General features: G+C 41.9%; 1 protein-coding gene and 1 long non-coding RNA gene across 12 annotated transcripts in view; both read right to left on the bottom strand.

Moving 5' to 3' along the window:
- Positions 1 to 458: 458 nt before the first annotated feature.
- On the bottom strand, positions 459 to 10,723 carry LOC105889697 (MAU2 chromatid cohesion factor homolog). 4 transcript variants are annotated; one of them, XM_012815605.3, is made up of 19 exons: positions 10,455 to 10,723; positions 9,956 to 9,973; positions 9,508 to 9,573; positions 9,304 to 9,399; positions 9,117 to 9,211; positions 8,934 to 8,991; positions 8,627 to 8,782; positions 8,373 to 8,519; positions 6,260 to 6,350; positions 5,892 to 5,995; positions 5,711 to 5,788; positions 5,526 to 5,591; positions 4,541 to 4,624; positions 4,348 to 4,397; positions 4,047 to 4,124; positions 2,305 to 2,416; positions 2,074 to 2,164; positions 1,821 to 1,948; positions 459 to 1,476 (listed from the first exon to the last, which is right to left on the bottom strand). In XM_012815605.3, the coding sequence occupies exons 1-19, from the start codon at positions 10,686 to 10,688 to the stop codon at positions 1,402 to 1,404; spliced, it is 1,827 nt and encodes a 608-aa protein (XP_012671059.1). In that variant the 5' UTR covers positions 10,689 to 10,723; the 3' UTR covers positions 459 to 1,401. The 4 variants fall into 4 exon arrangements, with proteins under 4 accessions (XP_012671059.1, XP_031430634.1, XP_012671060.1 ...); XM_031574774.2 differs by having other exon boundaries at positions 8,627 to 8,755; XM_012815606.3 differs by having other exon boundaries at positions 8,964 to 8,991.
- Positions 10,724 to 15,563: 4,840 nt separating this feature from the next.
- The window catches only part of LOC116222057, a 43,611-nt gene continuing 35,776 nt past the window's right edge, over positions 15,564 to 23,398 (bottom strand). For 7 of the 8 annotated variants that reach the window (XR_004164436.1, XR_004164432.1, XR_004164429.1 and 4 more), the window contains one exon: positions 17,352 to 17,847. This is a non-coding gene — a long non-coding RNA (uncharacterized LOC116222057). Of the gene's footprint in view, positions 17,227 to 17,351; positions 17,848 to 23,398 lie in introns of those variants that run through there. The other variant, XR_004164433.2, reaches the window with a different exon arrangement.

The following is a 23,398-nucleotide window of genomic DNA, read 5'->3' as shown; positions in this document are numbered from 1 at the left end:
GCTTGATCCATTCATGCTTATTTCACTACGAGTTTAAATGTGTAATTTCAGACATTGCTCTGATCAGTGTGTCAAGAACAAGCTTGTCCACTTCACCTCGCAAGCCATTATTGGCGTTGCTCAATTCCTTATTTTTTCTCTCTCAATTTCTACAACTTTTGATCAGTTCACTCAGTCATTTTTTTTAGTCACATTAATTTATAAACTGATCATACATGTCTATACATGTTTTTTTTAATGCTAGTTTTATTTTCAAGAGGCACAATTTACCTACTGTAATATCTGAACCTGGGTCAGGGTAATTCAGTTGTCCTCAACTTAATCAAAACACATTGTGAAATAATAATAAAGTACCTCAACCTAAAAGTCTCAGTCATGTACTGTATATGCCATGTACACTTAGTTCAGTTCACTTCAAGTAACAACATAAAAATAAGAAATTACACACTTGCACAAAATTATCATTTAAAGTGACATGTTTAAAAATTTATTTTGAAACAACACAAAGTCCCAATCTGCCTTAGTCTCTATATTTAAAATTTCACATTTTTGAAAAGCCCAGCAATTATGATATGGATACTGGCTGAAGCAATCAATGGCGTTATTACATATGTATGGTGTTGACCAGTGCCTAATTAAGTCACACAGCCTGATGGGGGGGGGGGGGGGGTAATCCTCTGTACTAAGAAAGAGAGGGTAAAAATTGAGGTAGACCAATTCAGATGTCCCATGGACAGTATTCAGAAAAAAAAGAAAAAAAAATAATTCCTCCAGCATACTGCATGCATTGCTGTAGTAGGTTAGTTAAGTTGGCATATTAAAAAGTTGAAATGGGTATAGAAAATAAATCTAAAAGGTAGGAAGTAAAATCATGATAAAAAATGATGATCAAATTTGCAGTGGCAAGGCAAGGCAATGCGTACAGACACACATACCTCTGTATTGTAGAAACCAAAGATGCTTCAGAAAGCGCTACAATAGTATTGCTATCCTGTCCCGTCATTGACACCAACTTATGTAGAAAATCTGTACCTCTCAAGTTCAAGATACCATCTTCCCAAAAGGTGATCATTATATAAGTCATTTCATCTGCTTTAGCTGTGTTATGGTAATTTATGTGTTTTAGGAAATTGAGATACTAAACGCCACTGTATCCATGCATATAGCATATAGCAATAGGTTACTGACAGAAAGAAAACTGTGGTGTAGAGTTTTCACACTTATAAAAATACACATGAATGAATAAATAAATTATTTACGAGGACAGAAGCCATAAGCTGTCCACGGAGAGCCACATCCTACAGGAGGACAGACTGGACACAGCCCACGGAAGAAGAGATGAAGCCCAACAGAGGATGTTGAGCTTCCCATGGTGCTTCCAGAGAATCACCTTCACACTCACTACAGCAGGCTGGCAAGGCTGGTGGTGGGGCCGTTCTGGGCCTGAAACTGCCCCGGGGGTGGTCCATCAGTCCACTGTTAGAAAGACAAAGCAAATTAAAGTTATTAAACAATTCAGAACCGTTTCTGTTCCAACAGCCAAATTACTCCTCTTTCAGAAAGGTATTTTTTTTTTTTTACAGTGCAGGTACAAAAAAAAAAAAAATCTGATTCTCAGAGTGAGCCAGGATCTCTCATCAGGGGGGAAGAAATCATGTGGTTCCCCAAAATAACAACCGCTCTGTCTTGTCAATCAGATGGTCTAACTCAGCACAGTGTACTCCCCTGTTTTAAGGGGAAGGTCTGATTTGTTTATTTGAATCAATCTGGCATGAATTATATTCTGATATTGTGCTTCTCGGGAGGTTATAAATACTTACACTGATGAGGTTGTGCTCAGGGAGGCTGCAGGCAGCAATGTGGTCCTGCAGCAGCTGCTGCGAGAAGTTCTGGTGCATCTGAGCTGCCTCGTGTGCATCTATCGTGTTCCCACAAGCCTTGTTCAAATCTGCAGGGACATAAAGTCCAGTGAAACATGAGTGACTTGGTCAGAAGAGTGCAACATCCATAGACACGGAGCACGCTTTTTCAACGGTTAATAGGTCTTATCTACTGTAGAGATCCTCAACTTACCTTTGAGAAGCGCAGAGGACCACAGCTGAACAGACATGTCTGGGATCTTGCTTGCCAACTGCATGGCAGGCACCACCATATTGTTGCTTTCCTGTTTAGAACACATACAAATATTGGAAACATTACGCAAAGTACAGTCACTATAGACATTTCCTCCCAAATAGCAAACTTCTCACGTGCACAAAAAAAAAATAGTATTAAACATTTCTCAGTCTTCTCAAATATTCTTACCCGGTGGTTTCCAAGGACATAGAATATATGACCCAGCAGTACCAGGGAACATGCAGTCAATCTGTTCAAGTCCTCGGCATTTGACATCTTCAAAGTCTCCCGCAAGAATCTCCTAAAACCACAAGAGGAAATCAGGCATTTATACTATGTTATGTAGGCCAACATCATTTTGTTAAAAGTGCTAAAATACTCCTGTAATCTAGAAAAAAAATGCCTGGTGACATTCTGATAGCTGTCTGAAAACAAGGTAGCTACTGGACTAGAAGCCTGGAATAATCATAATGTTGCAAAAAGGCAGCCATTTTGTATATGACCAGGTGATCTGTGGCATCATAAAACAAAGATAAGATATTGAGCAGACATTACGACAATGTCACACCTACCCGAATATAGAAAGAACTCTATACGCTCTAAGCGTACTTTTTTTTACCAAGGCGCATTTGCGCACACAAGTTAAAAAACAATTAAGAGCACAGACAAAAACATTGGGCACACAGTCAGTTCTGTTTTCATCATTATTATACAATTAAAACACACAAATGTACCAATTGGAAAGATTAAGAATGAAACAAATTGTTCAGATTACAGGATTTTAAAGAACATTAAGGCCTATTTTATTTTCAGTCAATCATCATTTTGGTTCATATGCCACGTTTCGTTTTCATCATATTTTACGTTCAATTTCATATGATTCTATGTCAATGTGGTAAGCAATGTTAAATTTGATTTTCAATTGCCAAACAGCTTCCCGAGTTGTCATGGCCACTTGCCTGCTAACAGCGACTTGTGCAATGCACGGATTGTTGTGCTGTGCTCATCGTGACCTTAGGCCATCTGTCTCCATAGGGTATGGCCACTACCTAATACCCCCTACCTGTTCCTCAAATATATTGACATACTTAAACTGGTCTTTAATTTCCCACTTCCACAAAACAATAATCATAGATATTTATGCATTTATTTTGCATATCTGCAGTGGTGGGGGCAATAGTAACAGGTGTTACTTTTGTCCCTCCATAGACATTTCCCATTATAGCCTAGCTTGTATTCATGTAAACAAGCATGCTAAGCTACATGAAAGTCTGGGGTTGTCAATAGCACTAAATGATCTACTGAATAAACATGAAGTTCAGCCTTTACATGAAACAGTCTTTAATACTCGAAAACGAAGCAACCGCTAATTAAATTAACATAGAACAACCACTTCATTAACGCAGTGATAAAAAGACACTACAGGCAGATGTTTGGCAGATAAATTAATGTTAAAATGTCCTATGTTCGATTTAAGGATGTCAATCACACACCTGAAATAAACCTGGTTTTCTTCAAAGCAGAAATCCAAAAATGTGTCCCAATTAGTCAGAAGGGCTTGGGGATCATGACAAAGTGTCTGAAAAGTATGTGCCTATCCATACAGGAGGTTTTTGATACAAGCTTGACATATGCCCATAAACATGAATGGAACAGTGGGTTCCTTTGGGCTACATAAAGGGAGATTTGTGCCCCCCTGCCCCCCAGTCATCTTCAAAGTCCCTGAGTGGGGATGCGCACCAGAAACTTTAAAGATTTAAAAATGTATTAACTGGAGAAAAACAGAGGTGGGTATCCCCGTCTGCCAAGTATTTAGTGTATGCAAAGCACAGCGATGAGAAATAATAGACTCCTATGGTGACTACATGATGCAAGATGTTAGCAAGACCTGATACGTAGAGAAGCTTACACAAGGCTTATACAAAACTTACTTGGCTTCATTGTAACGCCCTTGGAAAAAGGACAGGAGGCCTCGAATGTAAAAGGCGGCAGCTCGAAGACAGTGTGAGCTGTAAAACAACCAGACTTCTTATGAGCTAAACCAAACAACATTTCATCTTAAGACTGAGGTTATCCCTCAAGGTGTTACTCACATGGCTTGCCATTAGAGCATCTGGGTTTGAGTCTTGTGTTTACATTATGTATTTTAAGACAACTGGGGTCTGTAGTTTTAGCAATCCAATTAGAATCACTTAACTGATGTATTCCAAATGTATTCAACAACCAACATACCTCACAGGAAAGTTGTGATCTGGATTGATCCTTTCCAGGAGACTGTAGAGCTGCATGAGAAAACGTTAAGCGCAACCATTCAATGACCATGTTAAAATAACTCATACATTTGAACACATGCATGGACTCAATAGTCCAAATAGACAGTATGCTCATAGCCCATCTTTAGATTTAGAGGGACTTGGTCACCCACCTCCTGGTGTCTGTTCCCCTCACGGATATAGACACTGGCCAAATTAGTCACAATGAAAGTCCACAGCTCCTGGTGGGTGGTGAGCTAAAAGGGTACACAAACAATTTCAGCATCACTCAAGGTACGGAAACGCGAGGCTTCGCATTGAGTTGGCTATCCTGGCATGTGGAAATAGCGTAACAGACTGGACTAGCAAGCTAGTTAGAAAGCTAGCCAGCTAGTAGGCCATCTAGTCACTTGTCTTTATATCAGAACTGTCATTCCGTTAAAGTAAGCACAGGATTAAATATCTAACATACCAGGAACAACAACAACAACGCCTTACAAGGACCTCCAAGCTTTTCTTTTAGCAAATTAAACGGCCGAACGATGCCATAGTCCTGCAATTTTCAAACAGGCAAAAGGCAACACCAAAAAATCTGATTGGCTGCTGCTGGCGAAATTCGCTAGTCATTTGCATAGGATTAAACTTTCCCCAACTTTTTTTGCTTGCTTCGCCCAGTTCGCTCGTCTACGTCACTTAGCAGGCACTGATGAGTCAGTGTAGCAAAAACAGCCTACACTGTTAGCAACGGTGTTTTTTAATCACCAAAATCTCATTTCAGAATAATGACAGTTAAATTGTTTGTTAATTTGTGGAGAAATGGAATGCTCCATTTGCTGAACTACAGAGCTTCAATCCATTACCAGAGTGCTGACTTGAATTCATGAATGGACTCAGGTAAACATGTATACCCTGTAGTTAGTATCAACAGGTAGCTCAGTAGCAAGCCCATCAGTGAACATTAATGGATAGTTCATTAATTAATCAGTTTGCTCTAAAGCCTGAGTGCTTAAATGAATGGGGTCTGTTTGCCTTGACAAAGTTATTGTAACATTTAAATACCAATTGATGTTGATAGAGACTTTAATGGTAGCCGATAGCTAGCCAATCTTACATACAGCCCTTTTAAGGAGCGCATGACTAGCTGTGAACCCAACTCACCCGGAGAGCAGTGGTGAACTGAGCCTCAGCGTTGTCCATGCAGTTCACAGAGATGCAGTACAGGCCCTGAAATGAAATGAACACACCTCTCTAATACTCATAGTTAACAAGAATTGTAGGGCTTTTAGCACTTAATTGGCCTCCCTCTATGCTACATGCTCTTGAAAATAGTTACGGTTACTCACAAGTAGAGTGTGAAGCTGGGCGGCATGGTTGGAAAATAACCGCGGGGACTGTTGGCACAGCTGGCAAATCTGGGAGATCTACAGAAGAAAAAACATATATTGACTCTGATTACAGTCTGATGCAAATAGGAAACAGTGGGAGGAATTTGACAGCGTCCTGCTAGCGCTCTAGTGCTCTGACCTCTTGAAGAGCTGTTGCTTTGTGTCCAGTGACCAGTCGACACATGATGATGTGTTCCAGGAGTATGACTTGGAAGGAGGAGAGGATGGGGCTGGAGTCAAGCACTGGAAGAACAAAAAAGACAAGAAAAGAAAGAAAAGTTGCTTTGAGCCGCAGCAGAGGAGGGTCAGGGGACAGGGACATGTGAGTTTACGGAGGATACATACTCTTCAGAAGGCTTAGGGGACAGGGGCTGATGTGAGTTTACGGAGCATACTTACTCTTCAGAAGGCTTAGGGGACAGGGGCTGATGTGAGTTTACGGAGCATACTTACTCTTCAGAAGGGTTAGGGGACAGGGGCTGATGTGAGTTTACAGAGCATACTTACTCTTCAGTTTTTCCAGCTGCATGAGGGCTTTGTCTGTGTATTTTTGCGCTTTCTCCAAATATCCAGCCTGCATGGAATGCATGACTGTGACCTAGAACATAAAAGATTTTACTCGTTATAAAAGTGTGCTTTTAAGGAAAGACACAACACCAGACAGGATACACTTTCATCCACTACAGCTTGGCATCCATCATACTGAGCAAGCAGGTCGAACTCCACGTAACAGTACTAACTTCCTCAATATGCAACTGGATACTGGACTTCCTCCAGGCTGTCAGACTGGGCAGGCACACATCCTCCACCTCAGTCGGAGCAGCAATGTCCCCCAGTGCTGTGTGTTGAGCTCCCTCCTTTATGCACTCTTCACACATGACTACCAACCCATCCACAACTGAAACACTATTACCAAGTTTACAGATGATATGGCTGCCATCGGGCTCATACCAGCCAACGACAAAGCAGGAAGGACGTTCGGAACCTGGCAACATGGTGGGCCAACAATAACCTGGTCTTAAAACACCATAAAAGACAAAGGAGGTTATTTTTGATTTTAGTACTACCAAGAAGAGCACACAGTCCTGTCCACATCAACAGAGAAGCTGTGGAGAGAGTTCCCAGCTTCAGGTTCCTGAGTCACCAGCAGTGGTGGGTGAGGCTCAAGAATGCCTTTCTTTTCTGTGAAGCCTAAAGGAGTGCCAAACTCCCCCAAAAGCTGCTTGTCAACTTTTACAAATGTACCGCATAGAACATTCGAACAAATTGCATGATAGCCTGGTACAGCAGCTGTACCAAAGCCCAGATCACAAAAGCCCTCCAGGGTGTTGTGGAAACAGCACAAGACATTGTCGGATAGAGACGCCATTACTAGAAAGTCTTCATAACACTCGCTGTATGAGGAAGGCTAAAAACATCACAAGAGACATAACACACCCTGGACGCCTAAACTCACGCAATTCCGTCAGCAAGTGCTGCAGATTAATCGACACAAGCACAAATAGACTGAAAAAGGTTCTTCCCAAAAGCTGTGGCACTACTTAACTCACACATCTCAGACTAGACTGATGTGCTGCTCTTGGGAAATCAGTTCAGGCTCTGAGTATTGTGCAGTTCTTCTACACCAACCACACGTCATTTAACATCCAAATCCACCATCACTGCACATCTGTCACACCGGGCCTTTTTTTTTACTTCCTATTTTATTCCGTCTTATTTATTTGTAAATATGTGTGAAGTCTTAAAACCCCCAGTTGAGGTTTGGCACAATTGTCAAAATCATTGTGCTTGCAAAATGCCAATCAAGTTCTTGAACTTTGAATCTGGCTTAAAAGGACATACCAGCTATGAGGACTCCAGCAGGATGGCCTAGACAAACTAAAATAGTCTGCATGTGTTCCTATATATGTGAGTATGTGCAGACAGCGGTTTAAAATCCTTGAAAATTTGTTTAAAAAAGATATTTGCATTAAATTCAAAATTCTTTTTCAGGATGGACAGCTGGTAGGATCAAAGAATGCACTGATAGAAGAGTGCTGAATGCATTAAAGAGACTGGCACTAATAGAAGGAATTCATAAATAACATACTTTAAGATTACAAGAAGTTTGTTAGATGTACTTGAACTGTATACACTGTATAGATGTAAGTGGTCCACAAATTCTTTTCCCCAAATACATGCTAGGTGGTCAGCCATTTTCGACTGAGAGCCTAGGTTCTGGAATGTTGGGAGAACTTTGCTCTACAAAATTGATCATTTGGAGTCTGCATTCTGATAGTTGCACAACCTAGTTAGCCTGCATATCAACAAGAAAAATGACTGAAAGAACACGCTGTATGAGAAAAAATACTTTTCCAGCAAGTTAAGATGTCAACATGATATTTATATTTACAGCAGGCTACTAGCATGACCTACTATACCCGTGGACCAGTTTCTCAGTGCATATAATACAAATAGCTTTCCATGTGCCACCATGTGGGCATTCGGAGAATTGCAGCAAACATCTTAAGCGAGAAATACGTAAAGCATGTGACTGCTGAATATCTACTAGAACATACTACTCTTTCTTGATAAGTACCTGTCTGTCTGCTATGAGCAGAAGAGATTCAGCAGTACATACCAGGTAGACCAGCACACACATGTGCTCTTTGGGCAACCAGTGGAAAAGATCAGCGGGGTTGCTGGGTAGGATCTCATCATCGTGGAGCGTTGAGATAGTCTGGATACACTGCTGCAGTTGTTTCAGACATGGCTTCACACTCTTCACCTGTAAATGCACTTACTCAGTCATTCATTACTGGCTTGACTATGATTGTTTGATTGATTATCTATATTAAGATTAGGGAAAGGTTAAGGAATTTGTTGTGCCCTTGCCTGTCCGGCGTCCAGGTAATGTGTGACTTGCAGCACGAGGAAGAAGACTCGCAGAGACTCTTTCTGTATGGGGTTTCCCTGCCAGTTCTCCACTATCTGCCCACACAGTGTGAGCAGAGGGTGCACCTCCTGCAATTTACGCTCCATCAGCAGGAGCTAGTGCACACATAGAATGTTTCATCGGTAAATTTAAATATTTTGAAGTATAGTCACATTCAAATGAAAGGACCTCACACAGTAACGGAATACTGTGGTGTTTTTTGCATGAGCAAATTAATCAGTGACGAAAGCAGAAGAAAGCACTCACACTAATTTCGCTTGGGGGAAATCCACTTACCATTCCTTTGCTCAGGAGAAAAAGAGCTCTGTCAAAAATTAGGACAAATAAGCCACAAGTGGGAACATTTGTTGAAACATATCACAAACAGTTGCATAATATCTGAAATGATGGTTTGGCATGGACTTTTAATCTGAATACACTCTTTCCTACCTGGTGTATTCTGATCCAACCACTCTTGCATATTCTGCCCCTACACCCAACAGGTCACATGCGGACACCAGGTCTTTCTCCAGTGTGTGGAGTTGCTAGAAGGAAAAAAAATACACAATTAGAACATTTGTATTCTTCAGAATTCTCTTCACATTCTGATGAGGTTCTGAATTTGCGGGACACTCACCGCCAATTGAAACAGCAGACGACAGTGCCAGTAAGGGGTCTGCTGGGAGATCTGAATGGCTTTTCTCAGGAGGGGCTTTGCAGAGTCCACCAGATTCTGAAATGAACAGACAATAGACCTTTAAACAACCACTGAAAACATTTGAGATAAGGCAATAATATATATATATATATATATAAAAATTACAATTGTCAAATGTGTTACCTGTTGGCAGTACAGTTCTGAAAGAAGACTTGCCGCTTCAAATTTGACATCTTCAAATTGTGCAACCTTGGCAGCTGTTAAGGAACCCTACCATGTAGACTATGACAATTGCGTGATTCTAGCATTTTTTATACATCTGTAAAGACTGGGGAAATGTTTTTATCTCAAAAGGCTTCCTTATGGCTGACGTCCCCCATATCTTCAATTAAAATCAATTCGATGTTAGACAGGAGTCTACACACACGTCACCATGAAGCCAGATGTTTTTCTTTCCGTAAATTGGAAAAAATCGTAATGTTAAATGCATGCTTGTTGAATTCCAACGGCAGCTATGATAGGCTAACCAGTTTATCTAGTAGGTGCAGAGAAGACATTGGGCTAATGATGTGTGTACTACTCTAATTAAGAGTTAATTAAAAGTTAAATTAGGCTTGTTACAAAAGGATACTGGTTGAGATATGTACCACTGTGGAGAAAAAGGAAAATAAAATTAAGTCAAGTCAGACCTTTGAACGACTTGCATGGTTCATCTCACTAGCCAACTACCAGTTTTGCATGTTTGCAAATACCGCTAACTATGTAAGCTAGTTAAAACAGTAGTCTAAATTTGAAGCATACATTATGCATGGCTGCCTTATCGGTGTTTCCTAAAGTGGTCATGCATGTCATAGTAGCTCACTACAGATATCACTTCCTTGCTAGAAGTAATTAACTTAGCATAGGTCACAATACAATCAATCACGGGCTTTAATCAACGATAGCTATCTAGCTGGGTAGCTAGCGATACTAGCGGAGGTATGCTCTGTCCCATTCCAGAGGACCGATAATTCATCTCGAAGACTTACTGCAACAAAAGTCACTCTGTCAATGTAATACTTCTCTGGCTAAGTTAGTTACTCCCTGTATACCCATTATCTAACTTTTTTTCATAGCCCAACGTTAGCTACCGCTTTCTCCAGGTGACTCCGGGCAAGCTCAGTGTTCTTCGTGTGATGGTAGAGAACAGAACCGAGCTGAAGATGTGTTCTTGCTTCAATCCGCGGAGGAGGTTTAAACTGGAAAACGGCTTGTAGACAGTGTACACAAAGTCGTATTTTTGGTGGACTTGAAGTACGGAAATGCTCAGCAAAACCGAGAAGTGCGAGATACCAGGGTTCCGGGGATTCACCACCAGTCGCCATTTTGATGTCAATAAAAACAAGAAGCTATTTAACTCTCGCGTGATGCGAAGTACTTGAACGAGAACGAGATGTGTCCGAGTGTTGTGTCCTGGGAGTTGAAGTCTATACTTGTAAGCTTTAAATGTAGATGATTAAACCACATTTAGTTAAGCTAATTTTGTTTCTCTTTTCGGAATCTGGTAAACTCAAAAAATGTCTCTGGCTGCACAGAAGAAGTTATGTAGCAAAATAGAACATTTCACAAACAGCTCATAAACAGTAGGCTAGACCATGCTTCTAATTCTCTGCAGTAGGATGTTCCTTGCGCCATTTATTCTAAACTTGAAGATTTTACTCTTCAATATTAGTGTTGGATAAACGTAAACGACGTGATTAATTATCATCAGATAATATTTTCGACTTTAAACTTTACACAATGCACAAAAGGACACAACCACAAGATGGAGCCAAAACATAACCAAATGACGAGGGTGAGGAAATGCATTAGATCATTTGTAACAGAGGTTTAATCAAACGTAGCCTAATAATGAAACTGAAAAGAAAACAAATCAATCAAACAACGAAACAAACAAACACGCGAACAAAACAACACAGCCTATTATATTCCAGACGTTCTGGAAATTATCCAGCGTTAGTTCTATAAAAGCAATTGGCACTAGATGGCAGGATTAAACAGTTGCCATTTGCTTTTATAGGTTCTAATCACGTCTTGCCCCGAACTTGACCTTGACAAAGTGGTCCCAGTGGTCTTTTCAAAACTAAATTTGCACTCCACCCTCCAACACACCAAAAGCAATTAATATAATTTCATTTTTTTAGCATTTTTCATCTTCATAGCATACAGTGCAATCATTTTCAAATGTTGTTATATATTTCTATTTTATAGATGCAATGGCAAATCAAGACCTTAGTAAGGTGAGCAGTAAATATGGTGTGAAAAGAAAATGGCAATTGTACTTTTCTTTTCACTTTGCAATAGAGAACACACAAAGATTTCTAACTGCACTAAGTATTCTTTCTTTCTTCAAGCTCCATCATTTATGTCTGTTGGTATTTTATGTATCTATGTGTATGTAGGCTATGTATATATATGTATGTATGTTTGTATGTATGTATGTATGTATGTATGTATGTATGTATGTATGTATGTATGCATGCATGCATGCATTTATCTATTTATGTATTCATCTGTTTATATTGAAAAATTTGACCATTGCAATATTTCTGATGAGATTTTATGAAGGTTGGGGCATAACAACACTACTCTGTATCCCCTCTCAATGGTCACTATAGGAGTGGGTCTGAATGCTAGATAACAGAGAACAGCTCCGGTCTCCCTGTGTCTACCCTTGACTTTGACAGCGGTCTTTCCGCTTCCCTGCCACCCCGTGTCCAGGAGACATCTTAAGACCCAGCACAATCCGAACCAAAGTGCCATGAGGTGAGGCTTTGCTCTTGGAGGGGAAGCAGGCAGAGGCTTGAAGCCACTGAGCCTCTCAGAGGTACAGTTGCCATAGGTACCTGGGAATGTGCCCGTTGCCATAGGTACCTGGGAATGTGCCAGTGAAATAATGGCTCATTTGCATGTATTCAAATGAAGCATGAATAATTTAATACCCAGTCCTGGAAACCAATAAACAACGGCTATTCACACATACATTTGCATCCTTCTCCCAGCTCTCTAATCCACTGGCTGTGTGGGAAAGGTGAGGGGGTTACAGTGGATGGACAGGAGCATAAAAGCTCACACAAAATGGACCTGATTTGAATTACTTCACAAGGAGAAAGCATGTGTAGCCTATGTTGTTAAAAAGTTATATAGTTCTGCACTTTTCATTGCTTTATTCAGAAAATATGTTAGTGACGATGAGGAAATTAGTATTTATAGTTCTTTCTTTTAGTAAATGTAGTCACTGATCACAACTTACAACCTTTGCTAGAGATTGTGAGATTGAAAGATTGCTGAGTAGTGAGTAAACTGTTATCACCTTTATGACATTACTGAGGTATTCTGGGTGAGTTCTAGCTTCACGAGCACCTACTAGTGCATCATGAATTTTTGTCACATTAAAATGCCCTGAAAGACATTATGGGGTACATAAATAGCCTTGTAAAACTGGCCAGTAAAAGGTATAAGAACCTCAAAGCATCGGAAAAGAAAATAATAATGCACACAAGACAACGATGTTTGTTTTTCTTGATAAAAAAGACTTTCATTTATTAAAGTGACATTTTCAATCACTTGGACAACATGCCACCCCCAGCTCTCTCTCTCTCTCTCTCTTTTCTGGCACAGCTCTTCCTTTTTTCTTATCTCTTCTCTTCATTTTATAAGATACAGCATATTGGCACTTATCGACTGCCAGTGTTGTAAAAGGACTGGGGTCACTGCATTACTGAACTGCCTCCATTAGAGAGGAGGTTCCAGCTGAGCTGTCCCCCTCAGTCAAACACAACCTCCGCTCTTCACTTCCAATCGTACACGGCTTCCTTCAGGCTGATCCAATCAAGCGCAGCCTCTGTTCCTCTTCTCCAATCCCATACAGCATCCGTTGAGCCGGTCCAATGAAACACATCCTGTACCCCGCTACTATAATAAAACACAGTCTCTTTCGAGCTGACCAAATCAAACACATCCTCTATTCCATTTTACAAACACAGCCTCCACTAAGCTGTTCCAATTAAACCACGCCAATTGAACATCCTGAATTATCCCCTTTGTCCCAGTGATCCTGTAAAGTACAGTCGTTCCCTGTGGTTTAAATGTAGTTCATCCTCTTACGCCCATCAAACCCTCCCTCAGTACCTTAGGCCTATTCAAATGCTGCCTCTATCCCCTTGCACCAATCAAACGGAGCCTTTGGGTACAGATGTTCCATATTCTTTTATGAAATGCCCCTCTTTAATTATAAATTAACCACACGTAAAACCATCTGTCCCTAGTCCCCTGAAAGTATACAGTGCAAGCAGAACATTTTTCAGTCAATTAATTACAGTTTAAAACTAAAACCCTTACTAAGATATGCAATGTGTTGTGATATACTGGGTGGTATTCCACCTTAAAAGAGCTGCTGATGAACAGACACCGAAGGAGACACTCATAGACTGATTTTAAGGTTAGAATTATATTTTTCCTTTATATGAGAAAATGAAAATGTTATGTATTTGTATCTTTGTTATGACAAAATGAAAAATTACAGTTTAAATGATAAAATGGGGAAATTCTCTTCAATAATCCCTTTTTTGTGTTGACTGAGTCATCCTCAATATTATATTTAATCATGTGAAAAAGCTCTTGTTTAACCATCAGAACTATACACACATGCATACATAAACAATGGATAAAATATATAAGACCCTTCTGTGATTGATCATGAAAAGGCAAATTAAAGGTTTTGTTAGCTAACTAAAATATAATTCTTAAACACAAATTAACAGGCATGTATTGCTTCCAGCCTTCCCTCTTTTATGGCTGCACAGTAAAATGTAAGGATATTGTTTTTCACACATAGCTCCACTTCCATCGACACACCAGTGTAGCTCTGAAATGTGTGTGCGGTTCAGTGCCACTGAGAAACGGATCATTTATAAACATGCATGTATTTCAGGGGGCGAGCTGATGACATGCGTGTATTTTAGCGGGGGCCTGCTGTGACTAACCAACTTTGCATGAGAAAGGCAGGGGTCCTGTGAACCCTCTGCTCCCTGTGTGTGAATTCAATAGCCGCAACATGGTTAGCATGACAAACTGTGCGCCAAGTTCTCAGACTCGTTTCTTAAACCATCCACTCCTCCCTCCCTCCCCATGGTCCCTGAACCCACCCCCCTGAGCCCTGTGTGCTCTGCCCCCCACCCCCCCACCCCCACCCGCTTATGTGAGTTTGCTCTTTTTTGTGTTGGTCAACAAGGCTCCCACTCACAGTTTAGATGCTGGTGATGTTCAAATGGATACAAACTGCACTCAATAAATCATATGTGGATAACCCTTACTAAATAGGCTTACGTTTTCAATAACAGAATTGTTTGTACTTTTAATAACCTTTTAATAAGAGAAAATACACATTTACTGAACCGGATTCATATTTTTGGCATTATCATCTGCATTTTTGTTTCACTATGACCTGTGCACACAAATATTGATCACATTCTAAGTTGTACATTCAGTATGTGGAAACAAATATACTAGTGTTTTGACATTACAGAATGTAAGCTTTGAAAAACTGGAACAGTGAGTGCAATGCTACACAGTTTACGCAGATTATCTCCAATATAAATGGAACAATTTCAAAAGGAACCATGGACAAATATCCTGTTGTTGAGGTCATGGTAGTGTAGTAAATGATATTGTTTTTGATGATAAAAAAAAAAAAATCTTTCTAGTTTGTGTAACCAAGGTTAATGTATAATTGGACAAATAATTACACAAAGGAAATAACATTATTATTATTATATTATTATTTAGCTAGTAATAGGAGGTTCCCATATGGATGGTTGGAGCCGCCACTGTAATCCCCTGGAGCTAAATGAATGAATGGTTTATTCCTGCTGTCCTTAAAATTATTTTTAAATCACTCCTCCCTGCACTATGGTAGTGGTATGTACTGTCAAGAAGACACACACACACACACGCACGCACGCACGCACGCACGCACGCACGCACGCACGCACGCACACACACACACACACACACACACACACACACACACACACACACACACACACACATACACACACACACAAAGACACACGCACACACAAATATAGGGTTTAGACCTTCTCACTGGTTATTTTGTTCAATAATGATAATGAAATTAAAATAGTATAAAGCATATATTCTGATTTGTAAACACAATTATTAGTAAATAGTAACAAAATCCAGGGAAAATATACTGACTGTTTATTGAGATGGAGCCCCATTTTGACACATGTAAAATATAAAACAATTTCACTGAAATATCTATTCATTTCTGAAACATACATTATTTTGTGTAGGTGAATGTGTTGTGTTGAAATTCTGTAAATTAACACAAAAGCTGTAAATTGATTATTTTTGGGCTAAATGAAAATGAAACGGTCTGTCCACATAATGCACACAGATTTTAATGGGAGCATACATCTCTTTATGTCTCATTGCTGTTGAGTATCTAAAATGGATGAAGAAACTAAAGGCAATAATGAAATGGTTATGGTTATGTAATGTTATGGTTCCTAGCCTGCAATAATGCCTGGCTATGACATTATCGGCTGTTATCGAGTGTGGTCCTGTTAATCTACGCACATATATCAGTGAATGTGAATCTAAAAATAACTGAGTGTGCCTGTAATCTTATGCTCTAAGTTTTGTGATATTATCTGAAATAACTATAGTCAGTAACTTATACCAGTTTCAATAACCAGTTTCAGAGGTTTTCTGAAATTGTTTGTGATTGGTTCTGTTTATTTAAAAGGCAAAACAATCATAATGACACCCTTGTCTGAACAAGCAATTAGCTGGATGCGAATTTCATTAATTACCTTAGCTACCTCGACCGGCTGCCAACAATGATGCTAGCAAAAGTAGCTCATGTTAAATTAGCATGTCCTCTCGCTTGAGGTTTGCTACAGTGGAAGGGTCTAATATGTGAAAATATTTTGTTAAACAAGTGAATACAGGATCTACCTAATGGCTCCCTATATTGGTACATAGACAAAACCAGTGTGCATGTGAGAAACTAGCATATAAAGAAGGATTACTGTAAAAACTCTGTATCTCTATACATTATTTTATTGTCTTTACTGTAAAAACTCTGTATCTCTTAAAATCATTTTCTCAGTCTTTACTTCCAGTCTTTTCTTCCACTGGCTGATGAGTCCCTTCTTTCGATATCATGACCGTCATTACTGGCACTGCTGGGCAGTTCGCTACTAATGGCATTCTTACGAGGACATGGGCAGAAGGGAGGGACGAGGGGCGCCTCTCCTAATCTTCCCAGCTCTGTTTACAAAAAGAGGCTTGTAACTCCCAGTTTTATCCCCAGTGAGAGTGGGGGAATCTGCCATGGCTGCTAAGCATGTATATCAGGCCATCACACGGCTCACTGGAGTCACCATGGGTGGCCCATGGTCAATACCATCCTCTCCACTGGCAGCAGAATGGGCTAATCTCCCCTCTCCATTCAGGCCAAGGCCTCTCCTCCTGGAGTCTGAGTCACAGCCCCACTGGTCGGGCCCTGGTTTCAGGTCAGGCTCCGTACTGGGGGTGGGTGTGGGGTGTGGGGTGTGGAGGAGGCGAGAGCACAGGAGCCTATTTCACCCGGAGCATTGGAGCGCACCGGGGGCCACTGGAGCATGGCATGAACCAACTGTTGGGGGGAAAACAATGGGAGGTGCGATCCCCACCAAACAAGGCCAGTGTGTGTGTGTGTGTGTCTTTGTGTGGCTGCTTTATTCCGCTCCAGCCGCCCTCCTCAGTGTCCAGCTCTGGCCCTCACAGGGAGAGTTCAGTGCCAGCACATATTTCGGGCACTCTCCCTCTATCAGTCCCCTGTCTGAGCCAGGCCTACATCATTGATGATGCGGCACCCACAATTTAAGAGAAAGATTTCCATTGTTATTTTACCCTGGTAATAACACTGATAACACACACTTTAAGACAAAACTAAAATAAATCAAATCACACAAAAATAATTGAGATTTTTTATTAAGGAAGCACCTAAAGAAGAACACAGTTTGCCTGCTGTATCAGTATGATTGCATATTCATTTACAGAGATGTTTTAGTGTTTAGCTTCACATGAATCAACAAAGCACTATTGCAAAAGAAATATGATTCATTCTTTCAAGAACTACAATTCTCTGCTGATAATTCGCTGTCATCTACTGGAAAAAAAAAAATTTGACACTGAAAATCATGGTCTCCTATAATGTGATGGCAACACTACAGCCACATTTAAAGAAGGATGATAATTATCAACAATTTAACTAATTCAAACATACAACTCAAACATACCAACAAATACCTTACTTACCTGTTAGACACCAAAATATCTATATGATGTGTGATCATCCCGTGCCTTCCCACTTCTCCATGCTTTCAGCAGAGGACGGCCTCCTGAAGCAGGCTGGATGGTTACGGGGTCCATTTAATATCTGCATGGCTTCTCCCTTGTGCTCTCTTGTGTCTGAAAAGATGAAAGACATAAAAGCACATTTAATATATTCCCAATGGCCAATAACATGTCTGAGAACAACACAAAAAAGGTTCTGTTAAAGGCAGCTGTTATGTGTAGAGGAGCCTGTAGGCCAGCACTGTATCCTGTCACTGTACATATGAACATAAAGCTGCACTGTATCCTGTCACTGTACATATGAACATAAAGCTGCACTGTGCCCTGTCACTGTCACTGTACATATGAACATAAAGCTGCACTGTGCCCTGTCACTGTACATATGAAAAGAAAGCTGCACTGGGGATGGGGATGAGGATGGGGGCTGGGGCTGGAGTGAGCGGACTGGAGCAGCATCAGAATGAGTCGACGATTCCTCCTTTAATGGGGAGTGCCCATGTGCAGCGTCAGCGCCGATGACAAGGCACGTGCATCTGTGTGTGCGCGTCTGTGTGTGTGTGTTCGTGTGTGTGTGTGTGTGTGTGTGTGTGTGTGTGTGTGTGTGTGTGTGTGTGTGTGTGTGAGAGTGAGTGTGTCTGCGGTTGCCTCTCAGCCAAGCCCCAGCCACGCCACTCTGTTTACCAGCACAGCCCTGCATGAGGGGGGATGCTTAGACTTTATCAGGCACCCAGATGACCCCATGGCTCATAGACAGACTTGGGTCACGCAGAGGTTGTCTGGGCACCCTGCTTGACCCAAGGCTCCACATGGAGGCCCTGAGGGGGGAGGTGCAGGGCTGGGTGTCTGGGGCCAGACAAATATCACCTCTGGGATTTGGATGGAGACACAAACAACTGACCCCACTAATTCTCTGGCACACTGCACCATCCCCTGTCTGCGCCAGTCAGTATTAAGGAGTCTGGCTGGGTTATGATGCAAGACACAGATAGAAACAAAAATGGCTGCCCTGTGTTGGGTTTGTGTTTTCAATGATGCTTGTATGGATAAAGCAGAACCATTCCATGTCAAATCTGTTACACAATTTAGAACACACGATTGCCTAAATAATCTACCAAATTAGTACACACGATTGCCAAAATAATCTACCAATTTAGTACACACGTTTGCCTAAATAATCTACCAATTTAGTACACACGATTGCCTACATAATCTACCAATTTAGTACACACAATTGCATAAATGATCTGCCAAAAAAGAAAACAACCATAGATAGACCATGATGTGCTTCTGTGTGTTCTGTATACATTCATTTATTTGAAATTCAATTCAATTCAATTTAGAAAATGAGTAGGAAAGTTAGTATGAGCATGCATATATGCATCCACGTTTTGTGTGCCTGTGTCTGTGTATGTAAGTGTGTGTGTGTGTTTGTGTGTTTTCACCATGTCCTCTCTCACAGAATAAAACGACTTTCATAAAGTGATGATTACGGCCAGACCTTAAATACCAGACAACAGTGGGCACTAAACAGTCCCCTGGACCTCTGGCAAAAGGCACCTCTATTGAAGAGAGAGGAGGAGGGAGGGAGACAGAGAGAGAGAGAGAGAGAGAGAGAGAAGTGAAATGATTTATCAGCATATTAAAGCAGGGGAAACTGTGTGAGGCTCTGGAGGGAGCAGCCTGGGAGATGGCGTGCCACAACCTGCTGACTGGAGGCCCAGGGAGCGGCCTAATTTATTCCCTGTTTGGCTGGGGGGGGGGGGGCTGGGGATGCGTGTGGGGGTGGCTGGGGGTGCGTGTGGGGGGGTAGCTGGATTGTGTCTGGGACCCTCAATGGCTTAGGGAGGCGGCTGAGGGTGCGTATGTGTACGCAGGCAGAGAGGAGGGGAAAGGGGTGGCGGTTGGGGTGGGGGATTGTATTTTTCGGGGAGAGAGAGGGGTTGCTAGGTTCCTTGTTCAATTCAGGCTGTCTGTCTGATGTCCCATTAAGATTTGGGATGGGGGGGCTGAGGGGGGGTGGAGCTGTTTAACCCCCCGCTAGACTGCTGCTCTCGGGTCCCATTATTTAGGGAGAGCTGTCTGCTGCATACTAATTCTGCATCACCCAGTCTTGGATCGGGGGGCTTGCATGAGAAGCAGGGTGCTCCGAATGAAAGGGCTCACTGTAGGGAGGCTGCACAGAGGCGGAGCGGCATATGCGTAATATGGGCAAACCCTGGCACATGTCCAGTGGCTGGAGGTGCATCCAGTTTTGGAAACAGCTTGCTAACAGTACGGCTTACCCTTGCACATAATTCTGAGAAAAAAAGGTCTCTCGTTTTTATGTATTGTTGTTGCATAGCATGTTCTGACGAAAAGAGTATATTTCTTATAATGCAAAAATGTGAACACTGCTATACATGGGAAAAGGATGATTTCATGGGTACTTTAAAAAAGGCTAAACAAATCAGGTGACCACAAAAAGAGACTGTGACATTGACATGAGTTGAGTATCACAATACACAAACGTCCCTGTGCCGGTTAGTGAAAACAACTTAAAAACATGGGGCCTCTCACGGTGACTAAGAACAGCTCTCAGCACTAGAGGACAGGTTATCTGCTATAGCCCTCTGTATTTTGGGGTAATGTTTTTTTGGGGGGGGAGCTTTTTTTCTCCCTCTAATGACCACAGGGGTCCTCTTTTTAAAAGAAGCAAATACTTTTGGCTGTCAGCGCTCTGGCTCCTCTCTCCGGCCAACAAAGATGTTCGTGCGGCGCCCGATTAGAAATACATGTCATTGGATCACACCTCGCATGAATCAAGCGATTTCCCTGCGCCATAAGTGACCATGACGGAGCTCTGAATGGGCCCCGGCCGCGGCTATGCCAATAGAGGGCCAGGCGGGGGCCCCCGTGGGAACCGCCTCCTCACCCGGGGGGGGGGGGGCTTATTTAGCCATTGTTCATCTGTTTAACACTGCCTTTAAAAACACCTCTTTATAGACTGGGAAAAGCAAACTGTGGCCCCACATTTACACAGCACAAGGAAGGAAAAGAGGAAGAATGTAGTGGCCAAGGAGGAGATAGGTGGAGATAGAGAGAGAGAGAGAGAGATAGATAGATAGATAGATAGATAGATAGATAGATAGATAAAGAGAGAGAGAGAGAGAGAGAAAGAGAGAGAGAGAGAGAGAAAGAGCAAAAGGGTGAACTAAAGTAAATTTAAAAAGGCTGAAATGATGTGAAGGAGATGGAATAGAAAGGAGGAGAAATTAAAAAATAAAATAGCAATTTCCAAGAAAATCGACTATTGACAAGCTTGTTCAAACCTATTATTATTTTACAATCTTAAATTAACAGAGGTGAAAAATAGATATGTGCAGATGTGCCAATGTGAAGTTTGCCTAGATATTCCCAGACACAAGCTCAGACTAACATCTAGCATTGATTAGAGCAAACAGGAGTATGTCACAAGATGACGATTCACCACTAACAACAGGACAGAGAATACTTCTGCTATGTGTCTCTGTCTACTGAGAGGGCCTTCAACAACAGGACAAAGTATACTTCTGCTATGTGTCTCTGTCTACTGAGAGGGCCTTCAACAACAGGACAAAGTATACTTCTGCTATGTGTCTCTGTCTACTGAGAGGGCCTTCTAGTTGTGGGCTGACAATGATGTGAATAACAATGAACTTGCTGAAAGTGAAGTTCACAGCGGCAGAGACTGTGGATGAGGTTAGGAGCCAGAACGCATGCAAGGATATGTGTTTGTGTGAAGAAACTGTCACCGACATCGTCTGTGGATGGAGTGTGTGTGCATTTTTATTTGTGTTTGTTCGTGAGCGTGTTGTTTGTGTATCCCCACAGGTTTAAATATCTCAACAGGAATGACAAGGTTTGTTTTGTCACAAAGAAGAGCAGCTGCTCTGCTCCTTCACCTCCTCTCTAAACGCTCCAACAGCAAGGACCCCACCATGCATCCCTGGTGCTGTCTACAGCGTGCCTGATGGAAAAGAATGATCAACAGCACAAGGGCTGTGCGACGGCCCCGCACACACTCAGACACACACACACACACACACACACACACACAGAGGAACACACACACACACACACACACACTCTCTCTCAGACACACACACCACAGTGACCTACTGCAGAGTGAATCCCTCACCAATATGAAAGCAATGCTAGCGAGAAAGAAATGTTGTGTAGTTCACTTCTTCGGAACAGGCACAGACAATGCAGTGCTCAGGCTCCAGGAGCCTCAAAGACTTCTCTCTCTCGTCTCGTTTTTTAACCGCTCAAGAGAGCCGGCAGTGTTGATGGTCTTTCAGGCAAGAATGAATCTGAATACATTTACATACAGATTATGCAACGTTGGCAAATGGTTAATGTCACTGCGAATCCACCAAGCAAGTCATTGTTCATATTATGTGGTAAAAGAAACACAAAAACCGTGCTTCCTCTAGCTCATCAGATCAGCTTGACCTCTGACCTGATATCCTAGAATCTTTATCCTCCATGTACTCTAGATGATTACAGTCATGTTGAAAATACTCATTTTTTACCCAAAAAGCACGTACATGTAAATTCAAATATGGACAAAATATTTTCATACATGACATCCTGACCTACGACAAAAACAATTCTAAATGTAAAAAGAGCATTTCAGAGGCTCCATCAGCTACCGCATTATTATTTGGCTGTTGTTTGGCTGCTACACTTTGGAATTATTTTCATCTCTCACTCACTGGCTTTCCTCACCAAACTGACTATCTGGTCACCATTTACTGGACCTCCCTATTTCACCACCTGTGATGTTTTCCACACATTGTAGCAACAAGTCAAAGATTTCAGGCAGTGAGAGCAGAGAGAACGAGAAATGGGGAGAGAAAGATGGCAAAAATGAGGGAGAGAAAGTGAGCGTTGGGAGAGAAAGAGAAAAAAAAAGAGAGAGAGAGAAAGGGGTCAGAAAGGGAGGAGGGCGAGACCCATACGCAACTGTGTGTCAGCCCCAGCTGAGCAGACATTTTGTTGACACGCTGATAGGGACTTAAGCAGTGGGTGGGGAGGCACACACACACACACACACACACACACAGACACACATACAGACACACACACACACGCTGATAGGGACTTAAGCAGTGGGTGGGGAGGCGGCCGAGGCGGCCAGAGAATGAGAGGAATGGGCAACTTGTGGGGAAGGAGAAGGGGCTCACAAAAGTGCCGTTACTAAGCTTGATTTCAGCACGAGCTGAGACGATTAGGCCCGGGAGCAGTGGAGAGGGAGGGATGGAGGGGGTCGGTCACAGGCCGGCCAGAAACAGGTCTATTGAGGAGATGGGGAGAGAGAAGAGGGGTGCCTTTCAGCTCGCCTAATGAAGCGTTGGCTGAAATGAATAATGGAATCTAGCTGAGGCTGGGTTTGTGTCTTCGATGCCCATTCAGTTGCTTCCTTTATGCAGGAAACTTGTCACGAGCGGCGGTCCCTCCCCTTAAAGGTACACCATTGTTTAATGTTGGGGGAACAATACAGGGGCACTTCCAGTATCAACACGCTGGTGCAGTAACAGGGCAGATTCTTATATAATAGACGCAGTGCTGTTGGCTCTGGCTAATAAGAGCCCCAGTAAACAGCAGCATGTTCAAGCGCAAGTGCTCTGGAAGAACACGGCTG

The sequence above is a fragment of the Clupea harengus genome, chromosome 10, assembly GCF_900700415.2.
Source record: "Clupea harengus chromosome 10, Ch_v2.0.2, whole genome shotgun sequence".
NCBI lineage: Eukaryota > Metazoa > Chordata > Actinopteri > Clupeiformes > Clupeidae > Clupea > Clupea harengus.
The sequence above is the reverse complement of the archived record's forward strand: the minus strand, read 5'-3'. Positions and strand labels throughout refer to the sequence as shown.